Below are 21,835 nucleotides of genomic sequence, written 5' to 3'. Positions count from 1 at the left end.
CCCTCTGCCCGTTTGAAGCCATTCCTCCTTGTCTTGTCACACCAGGCCTTTGTAAATAGTCTCCCGTCTTTCTTACAGCTCCCTTCAGGCACTGAAAGGCTACAATTAAGGCACCCCGAAGCTCCCCTAACAAGGCTGAGCAAACCCCATTCTCTCAGCCTTATATATATATATATATATATATATATAAGGCACGTCCAGCTCGCACCCACCAGCACCCCAAGGAAAGGGTAACCTGAGCTACCCATTCCATCTGCCGCAAGAAAAGTACCACCAAATCCACTTTCAGATAATATTTAAACTAAACAGTTTTCAAGCATTCTGTATTACAAAACAGAAAATGATACAATTCATGGAAGAAGTCAAAATGCTGGCATCACTTTGTTTCCACATTAATACATAAAAATGGACGACACATTAAATAAATGTTTTGTTATTAACAATTAGAAATATTAACACCAAAAATCATGTATAAATTAGGAAATAAATGTACAAACTATTTCCAAAGTGCTCTTTCAAATACATTATATACACAACATTCACGAAGTTCTTAATGTAAGACATTTCAGATTGATGTAATGTTGCTGTTTCAGTTTAAGTGTTGTTCATATTCTCTCAAAAGCATTTCAGCACTTTCAAAAACCACATAAAAGGCATATTCCCAAACTGGCAAAGAGCAATATTGCATTCTTCTGGCTACCTGTAATAGTAATTATTATAAAGAAAACAATCTTACTTCCTTTCTGTTCCTTGCTATTTGAGAGTACTTATTTGTATGAAAACACCAGCAGGAAAGATGAGAAAAATGAGAACTGACTAAAAAAATGTCTTCAATTTTATCAGTAGTTGAAATTATTAACATACAAAGGACAGTGCTTGGATAGCATTTGATAGTAAACTCTCTAGTTGTCCAGTTAAAGATGTTCTTCTAAAGGAAAAAAAAGTAACGAATTGAGAGATGTTTTGTTTCCCTTGTGGTCTCCATTTTTCAAAATATAAAGTACTCAAAATCCCTTAAATAACATCATTCAGACAAAGAAAAGGAGAAAATCCTACAGAGTGTATTTACTTTAGATTGTAAATTTGCAGTAAATCTCATATCAAAAAATGCTTGTGGGGTACAGCCACCCCAGCTTCTTGCTTCAGAGAAATTTGGTCACAGTATTTTGTTCAACACTTATATAAGCACTTTAAAAGTGCCTTTTTTTTTTCAAACCCCCCCCCCCCCCCAAAAAAAGACTTTATAAGAACATATAAAACTGAATAGAAGTGACTTACATTGTTCATACTGATTTTTACATACCACTAGGTTTTCTCTCTAAATTCTCCCTCTATAGGTATTCTCTCACTGGTTGACCCCATTAATAACTCCCCTCTCTATATGCATAATAGTGTCTCACTATTAAAGCTGAATTTAATTGCTTGTATGCAATAAAGATGCATTTTTTTCTTTTACCTCTGAACTATTTTTCTGTCAAGCTACGATAGGAAAATAAAAGTGATCACGAGCTGTAAGAACAACAGACCAACAAATTTGACAATATTCATGGTTATAATGCTTGCTGGGGAATCTGAGCAAGGGCAGCGCAAGAATCAGAATAAAGAAGGATGCCAGCCACCTGCTTGCAAAATTTGGCACAAAAAATGTATATGCATGTTATAAAATTTGGAGTAGGATATTCAAGATGGGACTTCTGCCAGATGTTTTTCTCAGCTAAGCATGATATGAAGCAATATTGACATCGAACAGGCTGACACTGCAGGTCTCAGAGCTCCCTTCTGGTTTTCTTTCCACGACAGAAATACCTTTGTTTATATGGACATATAAAAGGTGCCTCTATTTATTAATATTTCATAGGTTTGGATCCTCTTTCTGTAGCTTTCACAACACAAATGAGGACTTATGCTGATTACTGAATTATAGGATTTGGGTAGGGTAGGTATTACAGACGTTGCAGTTATTTTTTTGTCATATAACATAGAACAGTCTTTTTATAAGGAATGTCTCCATCCCCTTGTTCTGTAGAAATAAACTGAAGAACCATGAAGTTTGGAGGCTGGCAGGTAATCTTCAATGCATCCAGTAAAGAAAAGACAACTTACCACAGGGAACTTCCCTGGACTGAGATGTGACTGATGGGCTTTGCATTGAGCCAGACTGCAGAACAACCTGGCTGTTTTCCAGAACGGGGCACAACTGTGATCTAATGATCCTAAAGCTATTCAGAAACATCAAGAATGGGACAAGAGGGGGTAAATGGAAAACTTCTGCGTTGTATCAACATACAGTACTATACACAGCACCAAATATCAAACCATTAAAGCATTGTCTTGTTACCAGTAGTGCACTGCTTCATATCCAGCATGAAATGAACACTGTTCACATACAGACGCTGCTTTGTGCTAAGGGGTAACCAACATATTACAATTAATCAAAACTGCCTGTACATCCAGTTCAAAAGATTGAGATACTATTGAAAGGAATCTGACACAGCACTGTATTCTTTTATTGCTGGTAATTTCCATATTGTCCCTGTTAAAAAAAGAGAAAGAAATAGAAATGTTGAAGGACAATATATTGGAGGCTTACTGCGAGTTAGGCAATTTCTTTTGGTCTGTGAATTTTACAAGACCTACTGAAATATCACGCATATACCTGCACCAAATTATCAGACAGATTTACAGACAGAGCTAACAGCCAGATCTGCTCTTTCAGAGCAGAGATTTAGACAATTTACCTGCTCATAGCCATAAGGCCTCTGTTGCTGAGCGGATGGGCCTGTCTGGGAAGCTCTGTAACTTCCATATTGCTGCCCCTGTCCCTGTTGGTAGCTGGAATACTGTGAAGAGGCTCCTTGTGCAGGACCTGAGAGGACAGTAAAATCCATTACCAGGCAGTAAAATCCATTACAGGCTTGATTTGCTGTGGGAGTTCATAGAGTTAACACAATCTAGAACATGATGCTAACGAAGTAAGCTCTGTGAGTAAGAACTGTGGGTAAATTCTGCCCAGACCTCCCCTCTAGGTTTACACTGGAGGTGTTAATACCAATAATGATGTAGTTGCAGCAGTGTAGTTGCTTCAGGTTTTAAACTTAACTCAAAAAATGTCATAATACTTCTAAGTGAAGCCTCTCTGAAATCTGTATTGGCACAGATCAGTTATGACCTCTATGCAGACTACCTGGCCTTTATTTTAGTAACAACTTCCCATTTAAATTCCTATCTAACCTTGCTGTGCCACCATAAGCAACAGAGGAGTGATTCTCTGGAGTACTGATGTTCTTTTTCATGTCAGTTCAGAAGAACTAGGTGTGTAGGAGGCCTGGGAACCCAGGCAGTGACCTCCTGATGATGTTCAGCACAAAGTCAACATGAAGAGAATGTGTATTTTCTAACTTCTACCAAAGAGAGGGATTCAGGATGGAACGCAGTGCTATACTAATGTATGTTACTGCCCAGAATCCCTATACTAGATCTTTGGGTAATTTTGGTACATTGTTAATCCAGAGTTAATCAAGGAAATAGTTTACAGCCTATTTTATCTTAGGACTAGAGGTATCAGGGTGAAACACTGCAAACACTTGAGCAGCCACTGAGAGTTTTCTTACCATATCCTTGTTGCTGTCCTGGGTAACTCTGTTGATTTGGGTATTGCTGCTGGGAATATGTTTGCTGTTGTGCAGCTCCCTGTTGGTATCCTGCCTGCTGTTGGCTGTACTGAGAATTTCCTGGAGAGGGAAATATTGGAATGGTTTGGTCATAGATGAGGCAGGTATTTCACTGTACACGTGGATCATAAAGAAAACAAAGGCGGAAGGAGCCTTGGTCTGAAACTCATACACAAATACTTTTCTTAGAAACACATTATTGGATTTTGCCAAGCAAGATGTTTATTTCTCCAGTGAATTTTACTTCCTTTGAATAGAAGAGTTGCTTATTTATATACATCCATAAACAAACAAAAAACCTTCTCCCCAAAGGATTTTTTTTTAACCTGAAGGGCTTCAGAAGAAAAAGTCTCAAAGATAAGTCTGCCAGGGTAAATAACTGCTTTCTCAAGAAGCCCTCTCATTGTATTTTCTTCTAGATAATGATGTTTATTCATATATCCCAGAAAGACCACTTATCTAGTTGCTGCTGGTATTTTTTTTCAAATACCTATGATGGAAATTCCATTTGCTGTATCCTGAAATAATAAAATTAACAGAGGCTCTATAGATGACATTGCTTCTCCTAAATGCCACCTTGCTGCATCATAATCCAGTCAATATTTCCAGTTAATTTAGAGTTCATCTACCTTAATAATATGTTGAATTTACAGTTAAGATTTTGCTGCATTTTCCTACCTCCTTCATAATAGTGTTGTGTAGAGTCGTCAAACGACCGGTCGTAGCTCTGTTCAGTATAGGATGACTGCTGATAGGCATAATCACCATGTCCTGCAAGGAATCACAGAGATCTGTCAGATACATTCTTAATGGGACCATAGACATAGTGTTGAATAGATATTGAATATATATTATGAAGCTGCTTATGCACCAAGATGAGGCTAAGAGCAAATATAGACCCCTTAGGGAGAACATCAAACACAGGGCAAGGAAAGTCACACCAATGGATAAAATTCTTGTGTTTACTAATCCAAACTGGGCTTTGGGCACTTTTTGGAGCAGTTTATATAGCAGGGTGCACTGATGTGCACCCATCCCCTGGGATTCTCATTTTCCAGCATTTAAATTGGAAATGAAGCATGAAGGTTTGTCCTTGGATGTGGCAGTGGTGGTGCTCTGCACTTTATCAGTATCACAGTGAGCCCAGCTCAGAGGAATTACCATCTGGATAGTATTGCTGATTCATAGGTTCTGAGGAGCCTTGGCCATGACTGTACTGCTCACTGTAATATTCTTCCTGACCCATGTACTGCTGCGAGGAACCTGCAAGGCACAAGACAAGGCAAACTGAGCCTGTGGACTCCCAAGGGATGGGTTTCTCTCATCCAATATTTTTTTTTTAAGAAAACAAGGTTCATGTCTGGATAAACAAACAATTGAGAGTGGTTATAAAGATGTTTTGCTCACTAGAAAAATGAAAATAAATTTGCATTCTCAGAAAAAAATGGTTGAAATTGAAATCAGACAATAGTCAGTAACACATCCTAGAATCACTTCTGTAGCAACACCAATTTCATCTACTAATCTGAGCACAGGAATGGATTCCATGCTCAAGAGATTGTCAGAATTAAATATATTTTCATTAAATACATTTTCATTAATACATTAATTTGTTTTTTAGTAAAATTCAGTTTATTTTAGAATCAGTCTAGCAGCTTTATTACCTCTTAGAACTGTATGCAGAGAGGTCTTAGAGCATGTTAGTTATCCTCTGGTGTTTTCCATTCCTTGGCCTAATTTTTGATTCTAATTGCTGGCAAATTGTATCTTCTTTCCATAAATGTGCTCCTTGCTAACTATGCCATGTTAGAGCTGATCCAACACCATGGGAAAGAATTTATTAGATTCCCAGTGGCTTGAACGAGCTGTATATCAAATTGCTCATCTTTTCTGTAGAGATTTATGATCCCTTTTAGACAGAATTATTGTTCTAAACACCTGAAATAGTTAAATATCTTGAAAACAGATTCAGGATCATCTCATTGTCACGATACTTGCACCATTCAGGACTTCCTGTGCTCCTGCCTGGGATTCTCTATTTGTAAATGTGACTTGGAAATTTTGGTGACTTATGTACCCCCCAGGACAGACTGAGTATCATCCATCTAATGAGAGTTCTATCAATAATCTGATAGCAGTTTTACCTTGCTGTGAAGCTCTGTAAGGGCCCATGGGTCGCTGCCCCATCATGCTGTTGCCTTGGTTGCTCTGGCTCATCATGGCAATGGAGGATTGTCCCTGGTAGTGCTGGCTCCCTCCTTGTGCAGAGTTGTAATGTGACGTTGCTGCTTGCTGGTGCATCATGGAGACTACAATGGACATGGAAAAGATTGTTTTCCAAAGATGGGGAAGTTCTCTGCTACTCTCTTTGGAAGCAAGTTAAAACCTTCAGCTAACATGCATCCTGATAATTCTGTGAATTTTCCACAGGGGGAGATGTTTTCCTACTGGATTTATTTACTCTTCTGCACTGGAATCCAGAAAGGATCTTATTACATGGTCAGTTCTTGCCATTTGCTTCAGCAGATATTTAAAAATACACCCAGCCTTGATTATTATTAGCTTATTTAAAAGAATGTAAACCTTATTGCAGTAGGGTTAAAGAAAGAAACAATAAATTATGTTTGTTCCTGTCTACCTCCTGACTATTTCATTGCTGCATTTCTCTGCTAATATACTCTTTCTTCTGCTTCCATCTTCTCATACACCTGATCATTACAGAATTTAAGTAAACTGATATTCTAGGATTTATTTGATTCCTAAATTTCATGCTGCTGTAAAGACCTCTAAAGCATCAGACATCCCATTCAATGTGATTGATCTAGCAAACTTCTTTTTAAAATAAGAGATTGAGGTGTCTGCTAGCCTCTTAATGCCCAGCAAACAATGTAAAATACCAATAAAATAACAAAATGGGGTAGTAATGTAAACATTAAAAATGGGGTAGTGAACAGTAAATGTGTTATACCCTGGCAGGTTCTTAGTGCTTGGGTAAAGATGCTGCTCCAATCCCTCCCACAGCTGTGGGATTTGCTGCCAGGGCTATCAGACAGTGCTGCTGCACCTCTACCAAACCCCTTTTTCCCAGTTCAGCCCTAACCATGGCGAATCAGCCTAAGTTAAAGCAAGAGTGAAGCTGTTCTGACTTACACCGGTGCCTGAAAATTCAGAGATGTCTTAAAGCTGTCTATTCCTCTAGTACACTTCTCACTGTCTACAGAAAATATTTACAGAGCAAAGTCATGTGTGGTAAACCCTGTGAGGTCAGTGGAAAGTCAAGGTGGCCCAGGAGGAGGAAGAGGGTGTTTACCTGGATTAGACTGCATGTTGATGTTTGTTCGAGAGACATAATTGCCTATTGAGCCCTGGCCTTGCATTGGCACATTCTGAGATGCAGGCACTGTGTGGCTGTAACCAGGGCCAGTCCCATGGCTGCTGACAGTCATACTCAGAGAGGTCGTGGGCATGGTGCTCTGGCCTGACTGCTGCATAGACACGTGGTTAGGACCTGCAGAAATCAGAGAGAGCAGCAAGAAACTCTGAGCTATTATTGGCAATGAACAGTGAGCATGAGGCCTCGTGGCCTTTTTGAAATAACTTATGATAAGGCAAAATAAAAACCCCCAAAATCCTCACTATTAAAACTCACTGTTATCTACAGACAAATTAAAACCGTGTGCTTCACAGTTAGAGTGATCCTCCTCTTCCTGGCAGCCAAATCCAGGCTGTACAGGATTGCAGATGAGAAGAACAAAACCAACAGCAGTGCCCTACAACCACTTCCAGATTTAAAAAATGCCAGTAATTTCAGGTACTTCAGAAAATACATGGACTCTGGAAACATCCCAGCCTTTTGAAATTTGTTCTTTCCTTCCTCTTGTCCTGTAGCTGATTCCTTTTCCCCTTTCACACAAGCAGTGACAATGGGAATACACAGTAGTGTCTGAGAGACACTTTGCACATTGCTGCATCCACTGGATTTCTCTATAACCAGCTCTATAACATGAAGCTTGACTCAAAGTACCTCAGAGGAAGATAAATTTTTCAAATCACCATAGCAATCCAAGTTGTTACTCCCTTTCCAACATCAGAATGTAATCATCAGACTGCTCCAGATACATCCTGGGTTTGTATCATCCTGCTTATCTGGCAGTGTGCTTATTTTTCAGAATTCTCTTGCAGTTGGGTAGCTAATACTGGGGGAAGTGGGGCTCTTATTTGTTGTTTATTGCTGTATATAGTTTTATGAATGAGATTTGGAAAGTTGTTTTCACTGTATGTTGTTACTATCCAAGTTGTGATGGTGCATATTGTTGTCTATCTAAATTCAGTCATATTGTTGTCAATCTCAATTAATTTATGTAGAATGCAGAATCCTTAGAAGAGGCACAATTATGTTGTAATGTTTAAATAATGATATTTTAATTCAGGGTTATTAAGTGTATCTGCAGCCTCTAAAAAACGTCTAACTCATTTAGTACAAACCTCATTAATTACCCTTAATGGTTTTCATAGACATCAAAATGAGAACATTTACTGTAAATTATATTTTCCTCTGATGAAGAGGTGCAAGCAGCAGTTTCAACTAGAGATAAAGAGAGGTCTCCTGATATCAGTGAAGCTGGGTCAAAATGCAGCTACAGAAAATGATCTCTGTGTTTTTCTCTGGTTTGTTTAAGTTGTGAAGCTGATCCTTGTGCAACACGAGGTCACACAGTGTGTGAATGGAGATAGCAGTTGCCTTCAGTGAGAGATGGAGTGAAGCAAGTGTTGGTAAACCTTGCCTTATTTGCATGGGAAAAATTAGAGATTCTTGGCCTCCTTTAAAATAAGAAAATAAAAAACGTTGGCTAATTTGTGATTGTAAGGGAAAATATGTGGATGAGTCCAGTTCTCAGGACTTCCACTCCGGTTCTGTCAATCAGCAGCAAATTATTACAAAGATCTGGAGGAGGCTGGGGAGCAAATCAGAAAACCAACAACAGTAGCACTGAAAAAGTCTATTCTTAATAACACAAAATGATGTTTTGACTGACTTAATATATTACTCATACTCAGTATTAAATCCTTCAAAACAAAGGCCCTGAAAAATTTAGTAAGTTCACTTTGCAGGTTGTTGCTGTTTAAAACAGGTCCCTTATCCATTTCTTTTAAAGGTACTATAGGTTTGACCACAAAGGCATTTTTAAAATCTCAGAAGTAATTTCATGGCTTGTATCTGCTCCTGAGTCCCCTTGCCAAGGTCTGCGATTTTACAATCAGATATTTTTATTTATAGAAAGTGGTTTTGCTCTCTGTCACTCTGGGAGACACCCACAGAAACAACTGACTGAATAACTATGATCTACAAAATAAACAGATTATTCATAATACGAAATGCACATATTAAAAAATTGGTTTTCAATTAGTTTAGCTGCATGAACAAAACCAAACAGACAGATTATATTATCTTATTAATATGAAATGTCTGTGCAAATTCTTTGACTGTGTAGTACAGTCTCTGCAAGCTTCTGTAGAGGACAAAGACTGGTGCAACACCAATTGATTTGTAAGGAGAAATATATCCTGGAAGGTCTTTGCAATCTGAAGCCTTGGTTGTGTGGTTAGTCATGCAAGCAATTCCATTTTACCCTGGCCAACCCCACCACTTCCAGGAGAAAAATACTGCAACATGTAATTTTTCTTACTAAAAACTTGGATGCTTCTTTACTCAGTGATTTTCATCATGCATTTTTTAAAAAAAAAAAAAAGTCTTTAATTTCCTCTGCAGAAACACAAAGCCCTCTGCAGAAGCCAACATCATTCCTGCCTGTAGCCATTTTGTGGTGATTTCAGCATGTGCCTGAAATCCCCATATGCCTGAAAGGTGAGTTAGGAGAGGTCTTTTCCAGCTCTCTAAGTATATTCTGCATTAATGATTTTGTTGCCAGGCAACAGCAAAGCAGCACAAAGGGGACCAAAGCTCACCATTGCTAATCTGACTCTGCATGAGGGAGGAAGGAGGAAGGCCGGTCCCGATGGCATCGCTGAGATTGCTCTGGGAGTGGAGGGATTGGTTGGATGCGCTCTGACTCATCCCTCCTGGGCCCAAGTTTATATTTTGCGTTGGTGGCTGCGAAACAACAAGGAGGAAAAGCAAGTTCTTTGGTTAGGTTTTTAATTAGAAAAATAGCAGCCCCCCCCCCCCAAATTAGCCTGATTATGACTAAAAACTGCCTGGGCCTAAATACGTGTTTGCTTTTTGGGTAAACCTTTCTTGGTTTGACTCCTCTGTGTGAATGACATTGAGCATGACAGAGCAGATGACAGGCAGCAGCACAGTGAAGGGCTTGAAATTGCGTTTGTCACAGAGTGTGGCTTCTGTGCTCGTTCCTCTGCACTCACATGGATTTCCAAACACAACCACTGTGGGAAATGCATTAGCAAAGACAACACAGGAGTGTGGTGACAGATTGACCTTTGCCAAGCTATGCTGCAGTTTGTGTTATGTGTGGTACTTCCCAAATCAATCCACTGAGCAGGAATAACAACATGTGTAAAGACAAACCAATGTCCGAGTGCGTGTTGAATTAGATTTTTGACATAAAACAACAGCATTTTTTTTCCCCCAAGTAAAGAATATGGTAAGAACAGGTAAGAATATTGAATCTGGAACAAATGGAGCTTTTCAGATCTGTACTACTGCATCATAAACCTTGTGCTATGGGACAGAGATTAACAAAAATGTTCCAAAGAACATAATTTAAACACAGCAGAAGTAACTTTTTATTTGTTTGGTTGCCTACTTGGACACTTCAAAACTTTCAGCTGGAAAAATACTAAAAAATGGTTCATTTATAGAGATCAGTGACAGAATCAAAGAACATTTCCCTCTGGAATAGCTAATGTATCTGAGGGAAATAACTATGGTATTAGTTATGCTAATAACTAATCATTAGTTACAGTAATTGTACTGGTACTTACAGCAGGAAGCAAGGACTGCATATTCTGGTTAGAGTCTGCTATTGTTGCCAAATAAACCAAGTTTCTGTGCAAGATTTGTTGGTATCTACAGAACAAGGAGTAAAGCTTATTTTGGAAAGGGTTAACAATACACAAAATTCCAAGTCTTTATCTTTTTTTTTTTTTTTTTCCTATTTACAGATGGTTAGTTAAATTACCTTAACCCATTTTTTAATCTGTCCTAATAAACAGCAGTAGCAATGAGCCATGTCTGTGCTGTCATGTTTCCCATCAAGGATCAGTGTGCTCAACACCTCTTTTACAAAAGGATGAACTTTTGAGGGAAGGAAGAGGTAAAATACACCCTCCTTTGAAAGCACTTTGAACTGTGGAGCTGGGACCTCAATCTTTGAGGACTGACACTGAGTCAGCTGCTCCAACAATCACTTTTCCTTTCTCTGTCTAGCAAAGGCCCTGATAGGAGTGAAATTCCAGAACTCCAAAGCCCAAAACCTGTTTTCCCTGCCAGCAAGCCACGAAGAACATGATTTTCTTCAAGAGTGCTCTAACTGGAGTGTTTACTCAAGTAAGCACCACCAGAACCATTTATGCTTCTTCACAGTTCTCCATGAACTGGAAAAGCTCCTAAAAAGGAGCAGGAGTCTTTCCAAGAGCAAACCAACAGCTGTGCCACTGAGCAAAGGGAAGAGTCAGACTTGAGGAAGCATTTCTAACAAACTCCCGAATTCGTAATACTCACTGAGTACATTCTGCAGTTTTCCCCTTGCTCTGATAATCCATAATACATTGTATTAGGTGGTGATTTTCATCCAGCATCTGCATAAAAGAAACAGGATCAAAACACATTACTATGAAAATTGTATAAAAATCCTGTATTTTTGTGATCCTCCACCCTCCTTGGCACTGGATGATGTTTTGTGCAGTTTTGTGCAGTTTTAAATGACCTACACAATAAATTACTTTATTAAGCCACAAGGCTGAATCACTTCTAAGCAGTTATCTTTAAAGCAGTTACTTGAAATACCCTTACAGAAGAATTAATGGAATTACCTTGTTCCTTTTATGGCAGATAAATTCTGATGCTGAAGAAGGAAAACACTTTCACCATGAGGTTACCTCTGCCTCATCCCAAAATATCACCCAACCCTTTCCAAAACATCAGATATTACTAACATGCCAACTTTTGAGTAAGAAACAAACTTTCAAACAATTAAACCTACTCATTTTCCTGCCCAGGACTAAGAGCATGCTGACAGCTGAAATATAAAATTTGCATCACTGCACCTAGTGAAACCATGTCTAAGAGAATTACATCCCAATATGTCCTTACTTTTATTTAATGAACTCATAATATGACTAAAAGCTTAAAATACCCTTTGCTTTGTTTTGGAATTTCAGATAGATTAGTTTGTCTCTTTCCCCCAGATTTCTTGTGAATGCAGCACACCTTCTCCAGGTAAATTAATAAAAAAAATACCAGCATGTAGAAATTTAGATTTGCCTCTGGCATATTAGAGCTTGTAGACACCACTGCTATCAAGTGCTTGCAGGACTGGGCCCTTGAACCACTGTGTCATCAGAAGAGGAGAGCTCTTGAGAAAGGAACCATTTCTGGTTCAGGACCAAATTTTACTGCCCTGGAACTGCAATTTGATGAACTATTTTAGAGGAGCACCACCACTGCTCTATTGCCAAAAGCTCTAACTTTCTCCATGTGAAATCTATTTTAAGAATGTTTGATACTGGGAAAAGAACAGCTTTGAAAGATATTAAAATTGAGTTAAAGAAAAATAAGCTGCTTATATAATACGAATGCAAATAAGAATAATCTTTTTCATTGAAATTTGTGTATGTTCTCAAAAGCTCACTTTAATGAGGATTTTGGAGGGCTTTTTTTCCCTGCTCTCTCTGCTCCATTTCCATCTTTGACTATAAATCCCATCCAGTTCCTGTGCCTGCAAGTCTCTTCTTTCTCAGCATTGCTGTTTGCCAAAGAGAAAATCACTGCCAAGAGCCCAGCACTGATGGACAGTCCCAAAGTAACCTGCCAGCAAATGCAGCTGAGACTGGAGATTGTTTCACTCATTATTTTTAAAGAAAGGACATTGTGAAGCTTCCATGAAGTTTATGAATATGCAAAAAGGGTAGAAGAAGATACTTTATCTGCCCTTTGTCTGTGGGTACAGGTTTAATTACGAACTATCTGGATTATGAAATAATTCCAACTGATTTGGAGGTTAGAGGAAAACTTATTCACCGAGTCCGAAATCTTTCAGTATTTAAAATGAATTGGTTCACAACACCACGTGCTGCAAGAGCTGCACAAAATGGGATGTTTCCAAACAGTCTCCCGAGATGCAAGTCATCTCTCTAGCCTCTCCTGGCAGTTTGTTCTGCCTTCATCTCTGCTCTGTCACACGCTGCCACCGAGGGGATTTTTCCCCCCAGGAATCATAAATTGGCACCAGATCACAGCTTGGCTGCACAACCCCTGGTGATGGGTTAATTGCTGTCTTGGCAGTGGCATTTCTGCACTGAGCGAAGGGAGCTCACACCTGGCTGCCAGCACAGCACGGGAACATCACCTGAGCCCTGGGGAACGGCCAAAATCACAGCAAAAGTACAAATGGCAAACAGCAGGGACAGGACAAACACGCATGTCCTCTATTGGCATCTCCAGCCTCGTCACTCCTGACCGTCACCTTCTGCAGGAGGAAGGGTCTGCCTGTGTGTGCAGCCCCTGCTGCCAGCCCTGGCTAATAGGAAACAATAACTTCCCAACTCAGCACCCTCTGCTCTGGCCCCCACATGAGACCCATGTGGGCATCTCCTCTCCAGAGAAAATCTTTCAAAACCTTTGTTATTAAACATCAATAAACACATCACAATAATAATATTAATAATAGTTTATCAAAAATACCAGCGGCTGCTGCTCCCTCTGTCTTCTGAGAGATTAAAATTCTGCATCCAGATACAAAAGAAAACCCTTGCAAATCCAGTATTTTATTTCAATTCATTTTTTTAGGTTGGATTCTTTGGGGGCCAGAAGCTGACATACCATCATAAATTAATCGCCTATTTGCAAATGTTATTGCCGTTTCCCAATGTATGCTTGGCAGCGAATCCCCTTGGCGAGCAGCAGGGCTAACGTGCCATCCCGGTTTTATTCCCTGCGTCCTTCTCTCGCTCTCTTTGCAGCGATCTGAGCACCTTTGCTTTGTTCCACCTCCTCCTCCTCCTCCTCCTTCCCCCACCTCTCTCTCTCCAGCTGTCCATCTCTGCAGCCCTCGCAAATTCACGAGTTTTCCTGATCGCCCTAGAAATCAGCCTCCAGCTGCAGGAGCATGGACAGAATAAATGTCTAAAATTGTCTGTATAAAAGCATGCTCTTTTACCTTCTGGATAGTTTGCTGGGTGACCTCTCCTTTGCCTCTTGGGCGAGCAGAAGCAAAGGCAACCGACATGGTGGGGGTTTTTTATGTGTCTATAATATATCGGTTCCAGGCTCTAATAATATTGTTATTATCTGGCTGCTATTGCCGTGCGAGGATTCTCCGCAGTGCACGGGGAGGGGGGCGGCCGCAGATGGTACGATCTGCGCCCCGCGAACACCCGCGGGCGCCGCGCCCCGCGCCGCCGGGCACCGCCCCCGCCGCGCCCCCCCGAGCCCCCGCGGCGGCGGGGCAGGGGCGGCGGCCGCGGTGCGCGGAGGGAACGGGAGCGGCGCCGCCGCCGCCTCCCCGCCGCCCGCACATGGTGCGGTCCCGGCCGCCGGGCTCCCGCCGCCTCGGCCGCGCCGCCCGCTGCGCCAACTGCGTACGCCAGCCGCGTACGCCAAGTGCGCCAGAGCGGGGAGAGGCGCGGGGCCGCCTACGCCAAGTGCGTAGCGCGCGGTGGCGCGTGCGGCGGGGGGACAGCGGGAGCGGGGGGACAGAGAGCGGCCGGAGCGGCCGCACAGCGCGGCGACACCGGGACAGGCATGGAGCTCCTCTGCTGCCGCGAGCGAACCGGGCTGTTCACACTGCCGTCGGGGTGACCTAATTGTGGCTCTGCAGTACCTCGAGGGGACTCACAGCGAGGATGGGGCAAGGCTCTTTACAAGAGAGTGGAGTGACAGGACAAGGGGAATGGGTTCAAATTGAAAAAGAGTAGGTTTGGGTTAGATAGTAGGAAAATCTTCCCTGCGAGGGCGGCGAGGCCCTGGCACAGGTTGCTCAGAGAAGCCGTGGTTGCCCCAAGCCTAGAAATGTCCAAGGCCAGGCTGCACGGGGCTGGACGGGGCCTGGCACAGCCTGGCACAGCTGGCACAGCGGCCGGGGTCCCTGCCCGGGCTCCTTTTTGAGGTCCCTTCCACCCCAAACCCTTCCGGCTCCCCTGCGGCAGCGCGGGGCGTGCCGGCCGCTGCGCAAGCTGCGCCGAGTGCGTACGCCAAGTGCGCAGCGCAGGAGCGCAGCGGCCCCGCCCCCGGCCCGCCCGGATGACGGTGCGGGTTCTGCCGGAGCCATGAGCTACGACCGCGCCATCACCGTCTTCTCCCCGGACGGGCACCTCTTCCAGGTGGAGTACGCGCAGGAGGCGGTCAAGAAGGGCTCCACCGCGGTGAGTCGGCGGCCGCGGCGTTGGCGGGGCGGCGGCTGAGGGGGGCTCGCGGCGGGGCCTGCGGCGCGCTGCGCGCCCGGCCTGGCGGGCCCGGGAGGCCGCGGGAGCGGCGGGATCCGCTCCGGGGAGATTCCCTGGGGTGCATCTGCCGCCGCTGGAGCTGCCCAAAGGCATCGCCTCCTGCGGGGCTCCGGCGTTGTGTCAGGCCCGCAGGGATCCTCTCTTCCCTTGGTCTGTACGTGCTGCAGATTGTGGTATTTTATATTTGTGCACGAGGCAGATTCCCGGTGGATTGGGAAACGCGTCGGTAAAAGCGCTTAGAAGGACATTGCTGGCTCCCAGCTTCCAGTTGTCCCAAGCTTTTCCTCAATGAAAGTTTTATTTCATTTAGGGGAGAAGAAAAAAAGTATTAGTTGGCAAATAACATCGTATTAGTGATTGTAATAAGTTATAGCAATAATAAGTTTTAATTTTTAAAAGTCATAACTTTATTAATAGGTGCAGTATGTTTTAATTGCCATTACTAAAAGGAAAATATACCATCTTTGGGGTGGGAATGATTGTAACAAGATTTAGTGCCAAATAGATTCTTTGTTTTATTTTCAGAAGTTAAAAATACTCTAAAAATGCAGACAGCATGCAGTATAACCACCCGTCTTGTCTCTTGTTGAGTGTAATGTTTTTGGAAACATTTGGAACGTGCTGACAGCAGGGCCACCCTGTAAGAAAAAATTATTCCCATCCCCTTGTGATAAACAGTGGGAATGAAGGGGAAGGGTCAAGGGTTCTTTGAAAAGGTGTATTCAAGGTATGAATTAGGACATTAAGGCAGCTACTGACAGAACATTTTGGCAGCTGTAGGTGTTTCTTGGCCTGATCTTCAGTGCCTTAGGCTCTTGAGTTGAGCAGTGCCACTGGACTAGTTGGGTTTTCCTTGTTCATCCTGGCTCCTTGGCTGTGAAGTCACAGATGGTGCTGTTGGAGAAGAGACAGTTTGTAAGAGGAGCTGGAATCTGTCTCTTGGGAGCCACAGGGATGTAGGCTGGTATAAACTGATGATGAAACTGCACCCTGAAATGCATTGCAATTTTTGTTACATCAATCCTGCCTCTGCGTTCAGTGGGAAATAAAATCCTGACTTCAAGCTGAGGTAATGGTTGCAGTGTGGGGGTTTGTGCTTGGTTACTGATGATTTGAGTAGTCCACAGCTATGAGGATTTTTGGGCCTAGGTTAACTTTTTTACTTCTGCTTTTCATGCATGGAAGGTTGGAGTTAGAGGGAAGGATATTGTTGTCCTTGGTGTGGAGAAGAAGTCAGTGGCAAAACTCCAGGATGAAAGAACTGTCCGGAAGATCTGTGCTCTGGATGACAATGTCTGCATGGCTTTTGCAGGTACCTGGTCACTTCAGAGGTTGTAGCAGTTCCTGGGGCACCTTTGGGCTTATTTATGGAACACCAAAATACACGGTGTAACTGGCTGAGAACTGTGGAAAACATGGTATTTCCACAGTAGCTTTTTTTTTTTTTTTAATATGGAGAAATAGAGTGTCAGTGTCAATAATATTTTTAAGGGGAGATCTGATTTAACTGACTAAAACAACAGGGTTTAGCTTGGGTGTGCAGGAATGAGAGGCTCAGTTCTTTCTCCTGCCTTGCTCCCTTAGCCAGGGTCTGGGATATGTGCAGGGGTGTTCACAAACTTGAGGAAAAATTCTCTAATAAAAACAAGGCTGTAAATGAAAAATGGCAGCATTAGCTAAAACATAAAATAAAAATTCTATTTCTTCAAAATCATTTTTTAAAGGGTCTCACACTTTTGTCAGCTAACATCATGCTGCTGTAGCCTCACTAACTAGATGAGATTTGCTGGGCAGATGAAACTGGACTACATGAGGAATGATGTGTGTGAGAATAAGCATTGCAGGTTTGCTGGGATATGGAATGCTGTCAGTAATATTCCCATTACCTGGTTCAGAATTATGTGTGTCACCTAACTCATAAACATGGAAGCTGTAAACTAAATACTTTAGTTATTTTTGTGCATTAGCTACTTTCTGCTGCCTTACAAGTGCTCTTGCTCAGGAAACCTGAGAGTTTGAGCTCTGCTTTGATTTTCCCTTGCTGCTGACACTGAGCCCCTGGGCGTTTTAGGGCCAGATTGGTGTTCTGAGGTATTTTTCTGCCTCTGAGGCCACTCTGTCGTTTCAGGGCTGACAGCTGATGCCAGGATAGTCATAAACAGAGCTCGGGTGGAGTGTCAGAGCCACAGGCTCACTGTGGAAGATCCTGTCACCGTGGAGTACATCACACGCTACATTGCCAGCCTGAAACAGGTACTTGGGGCTGCACAGAGCTGCTGAAGATGTGTCCTGACCTGACAGAGATGTTACATGTGCTGTTACATCAGCCTGTGTTATGCATAATGTGCAGCTTGGGTGTGTAACAGGTGTGTAGCACGTGGGATTAGAGTGTCAAACGTGTAGCATGGAGCATCTGACACTTCTTCAAGCTGTGTAAATGTCTGTCCTCTGGCCTGATTCCACTTACCTGGTACAAAACACATTCTGGGTGTTTATTGGGAATGGGGATGTAACAATGGAAAGGAATGACTGAGTGCTGTTTGAGGTTTTTTTCCCCCAAGATAAAGCAATTAGAGCTTGTAAGGGCTGCACGGTTCCATGTGTTATGTCATCAGGAACACACTGCTCACCTCACTCCCAGAACAGTGGGCCTGGGTTACTGTCTTTCCTTCATGGCTCCTGGTAGTTTTTCCTCCTGCAAAGCCATTGCAGGGATGGGTAAGAGGGGAGCAAACTGATGCAGTATTTAATGTTTTGCACTCGATAGTCATGAATTTAGAATAAATTGCAGCATCAAAGTACACCCAGCTGCATTCTGTGAGAAAATTACTCATTTGCCAGTGTATTAAACTGATTTTCAGCCACTAGCGAGAATTAGAGAAAATCTAATTTACTTATGCACAGATGTGTTGGAACAGTGGTGATGGTAAATAATGTGATTCTTGTAATAATCACTAGTCTATCAGAGCAAGACACCACTTCCCAAAGTTTCACTTTATTCCTTTATCCAGTCTCACATTTGTGTCTATGTTTTTGGCACATTCACCATTTCTCTGTTGCAAACACACCTGGCTCAGCTCCTGCTGCCCTGGTGCTGTGGGTGTCAGCCCTCCTGCTGGGTGGCAGTGACTTCACTAGCAGTGTCCCAAGAGGGCTGTGACATGGCTCCAGGGTAACCTGCTTACAGTCACAGAGCTGCTGTGATTCCCTGTGGAATCAGTGCAAATCATTGGTGAAAACTGCGTTCAGGTGTCCTCATGGTAATTTTTGGCACACTGGGGCTTGCAGATGTGACTCTGGCTGCCTCAGCACCACTCAGGAGGTGGGGAGCTGCTTCTGGAAGCTGTAACCAGGTGTGGGAACAGGGGTTGCACAGGAACCACCTCTCACTTGCCTGCCTTAGGGGCTCTGTGAGATGTGGAGTCCTGACCAATGGACAGAGCCAGCTGAAAGTGTTTCTGGTGGCTCTCCTGGTTGTAACTGCTCCAGAGTCTGCTTTCCACCCTAGAAATGTTTTCAGAACTGCTTGTGAGTGTGTCCTTTGTGCTCAGAGGTACACACAGAGCAACGGCCGCAGACCCTTTGGGATCTCCGCCCTCATCGTGGGCTTTGACTTCGATGGGACCCCACGGCTGTACCAGACTGACCCCTCTGGCACATACCATGCTTGGAAGGTGAGTGGGTTCAGTCCCTGGTGGAAATGGAATATTTGTGAGTTAATGTCTCCTTTAAAGTGGGATTAGGGTAGAGGAGATCTCGCTGGCCAGATGGTGCTGTCTCACAGCTGCAAAAATCCTTAATGATCAAATGTACTGAGAGTGGCCATCTGCAGTTCAACTTTCCTTGGGAAGTCTCGTCCTGCTTTCAAAAAAAACCCCAGAACCAATCCACCTGTGCCAGACAACTGTCTTTGTGTGTGACAGATTATGCAATTGTACAACTTTGTGTTTCCTTCTGACTCTGCAAATTAAATCTTTCCTAAACTCCCATTCATTTTCTTTTTCCCCTTAATGTTTCCAGGCTAATGCCATTGGCAGAGGAGCCAAGTCTGTGCGTGAGTTCCTGGAGAAAAACTACACTGATGAGGCCATTGAAACGGATGATCTGACTATTAAACTTGTCATCAAGGCTCTTCTCGAGGTCAGGCTGTTTCACATCTCTTCTGTGGCTTTTCACTGTGTCCAGATTCACTTCTTAGATGTGAATATGGGAAAATATTTGTGGATGTCCCAAGGAAGTACTGCAGAGGATCTGTGAGAATTGTTTGCTGTAGGCTGTGGGTGTTGGATTGAATTCAAGGTTCAGAATATTTGGGGTATAACAATTTCCATAATTTACACAGAACTTCCTAGCAGCTCTGGGGAGAAGAACAGACTTCAGTTGTGGGCATTGACATAAATGAACCAAAGATGTGCTAAAGCACATGCTGAATATTTTACTTTTTAAGTGAAGCTTAAAATAAGCTTCCCTCTGCCTCACCCAGGTGGTGCAGTCTGGTGGGAAGAACATCGAGCTGGCAGTCATGAGACGGGAGCAGCCACTGAAGGTGAGGCTGTTGTTTGCTTCTCTTCCCTCAAGCCCGTCTGATACTGTCCTTGTTGATCTGCCTTAACTTCCAGCCCTTAATCTCACATTTTGCACTGACAAATACTTCAGTTTATTCTTAGTGGCCAAGGAATGTTGTTGTGTCTGCAGCAGGTACCTGCTTCCAGATAAACAGCAGTTAACGTTCTGCCCATGGCAGAACTAGAATCACCTCCATGAATGTCTCTTCACTTCATTGGTATGCTGAAGGTCACACATGTTTCTGTTTTAGATCCTAAACCCTGAAGAAATTGAGAAGTATGTGGCTGAAATTGAAAAGGAAAAGGAAGAAAATGAAAAGAAAAAACAGAAGAAAACATCATGATGAATGAAATGCACCTGCTTAGCTGCTGCTTTTTAATTCAAGTGATGGGTTATTCTGTATAGACATGTAGGCATTCCAGTTACTCATACTGTGCTCTCTTGAGACCTACAATAAACCTACTGATTTTTTTTTAAAGCTGTTATTTAAAAAAACCTGTCTGTTCCTTGGATTTTAATTACCCAGGATGATCTGGTTGGCTACAGAACAGCAGTAGTGACCCATTAAAGGACAGAGACTTTGCTTGCATTTTTTTCCCTGGACACTTCACTTTGTTTAATGGTTCTTTTCTGCACTCAGTTCTCAGCATGTCCCTTTTTTTACCTTAAGTAGCTGTCTTGGGGGTTGTGTTATGTGTCCTAACTAGTATGGAGTTGGGGTTTTCATTCCCTAAGGGACATCTTTCATGGTGAAAAGGCTGGGTCTGCTTTGGACAGGACAGAGATGGGGAGTTGTGTTTTGGGGGGAGTGTGCATGAGAGTGTGCTGCTGCAGGCAGATTCTCAGGGCAGAGGTGTATGAGCTGATGCTTCCAAGTCTGGTTCAGATTAAAGCATAAGTCTCAGTACTTGAAGCAATAGGAACAGGTGCTCCTTTATTGCAAAAGTTTCCCCATTTCTATCCAGCAAGCAGGTGGAACCAAACTGCCCTTGGAAGCAGCTCTTCAGTCTGCTCTTGCACACCCAGAGAGGGTGTGACAGGGTCACAGCAGGACGGGGGTGGCAGCAGGCACAGCAAGGATTAAATGTGGCCCAGGAGCCTGCAAGAGGCAGCTCTGGTACTTGAGCCCCTGCCCAGGACACCTCAGTGCCAAGAGGCTGCAGGGCAGGGCTGCCCAGGCAGCAGAGCTCACACACCCAGGAGCTGTTTACAGGGAAATGCTGCCCAGCAAAGTGTGGGCAGAGGATCCCACGGGAGTCAAGGACAGGGAAGCAGCAGTGCTGCTGCTGCTCAGGGACACATAAACCACATGAGCCAGAGGAAGCATGGTCCTGGAACACCAGGTTGTTTAATTCATCAGCCCTTTGGCTGGAATGTACAATTCAAAAAAGCTGCACTTGGTTCCCTGCTCAAGTCACTACAATTGTTCCCACACACTGGGAGTTTTCCATGGGGAAGCTGCTAGGGCTGCAGGTGAGCCCACAGTGCTCCTGGGGAAGAAGGGCTCACAGGTAACAAGCCCTGGGGCTGAGCCACAGCCACCAGTCCCCTCTGCTCCCAGACAGCAGGAGCCAGGCCAGCACTTGGCTCAGAGGTGGGACACAAACCTCAGCAGTGTCAAGGATGTGTTTGTGCCCAGGATCTGAGGCTTTACTGTGGAAACAAGAATTGATCCCACTCAACTAAAAAGGCACATGTGAATAATGGTGATTATGCAGGAGCAGTGAGGTTTATCATCCCATCCTCTGCCAGGGCAGTACAATTCCATCTCCACACTTAGAGCCACAGTTGCTGCTTTGCCAGCAGAGAAATTAGAGCAGCTCTGAGTGAGCCCTTTCAGCAGGGCCCAGAGGTGTGAGCCAGGTCCTGTAGCAGCAGCCCTGGCTCCTGACAGGCTCCTAGGGAGCCCCACCAGCCCAGGGACTCCCTCTGCCAGGTGGAGTAACATAACCCTC

General features: G+C 43.3%; 2 protein-coding genes across 3 annotated transcripts; one reads left to right on the top strand and one right to left on the bottom strand.

Moving 5' to 3' along the window:
* Positions 1–278: 278 nt before the first annotated feature.
* SS18L1 (SS18L1 subunit of BAF chromatin remodeling complex) lies at positions 279–14,285 on the bottom strand. Of its 2 annotated transcripts, XM_023939624.2 has the most exons (11): positions 14,030–14,285; positions 11,374–11,450; positions 10,635–10,719; positions 9,639–9,783; positions 6,982–7,179; positions 5,816–5,980; positions 4,833–4,934; positions 4,350–4,442; positions 3,612–3,731; positions 2,739–2,866; positions 279–2,533 (listed from the first exon to the last, which is right to left on the bottom strand). In XM_023939624.2, the coding sequence occupies exons 1-11, from the start codon at positions 14,096–14,098 to the stop codon at positions 2,507–2,509; spliced, it is 1,209 nt and encodes a 402-aa protein (XP_023795392.1). In that variant the 5' UTR covers positions 14,099–14,285; the 3' UTR covers positions 279–2,506. The 2 variants fall into 2 exon arrangements, with proteins under 2 accessions (XP_023795392.1, XP_023795393.1); XM_023939625.2 differs by lacking the exons at positions 10,635–10,719; positions 14,030–14,285 and having other exon boundaries at positions 11,374–11,452.
* A 49-nt stretch (positions 14,286–14,334) lies between these two features.
* On the top strand, positions 14,335–20,469 carry PSMA7 (proteasome 20S subunit alpha 7). The gene is made up of 7 exons (XM_086852656.1): positions 14,335–15,233; positions 16,500–16,626; positions 17,443–17,567; positions 18,866–18,988; positions 19,335–19,454; positions 19,798–19,860; positions 20,131–20,469. The coding sequence occupies exons 1-7, from the start codon at positions 15,138–15,140 to the stop codon at positions 20,221–20,223; spliced, it is 747 nt and encodes a 248-aa protein (XP_086708782.1). The 5' UTR covers positions 14,335–15,137; the 3' UTR covers positions 20,224–20,469.
* The last annotated feature ends 1,366 nt before the right edge of the window (positions 20,470–21,835 follow it).

The sequence above is a fragment of the Cyanistes caeruleus genome, chromosome 16, assembly GCF_971803275.1.
Source record: "Cyanistes caeruleus chromosome 16, bCyaCae1.hap1.1, whole genome shotgun sequence".
Taxonomy (NCBI): domain Eukaryota; kingdom Metazoa; phylum Chordata; class Aves; order Passeriformes; family Paridae; genus Cyanistes; species Cyanistes caeruleus.
The sequence above is the reverse complement of the archived record's forward strand: the minus strand, read 5'-3'. Positions and strand labels throughout refer to the sequence as shown.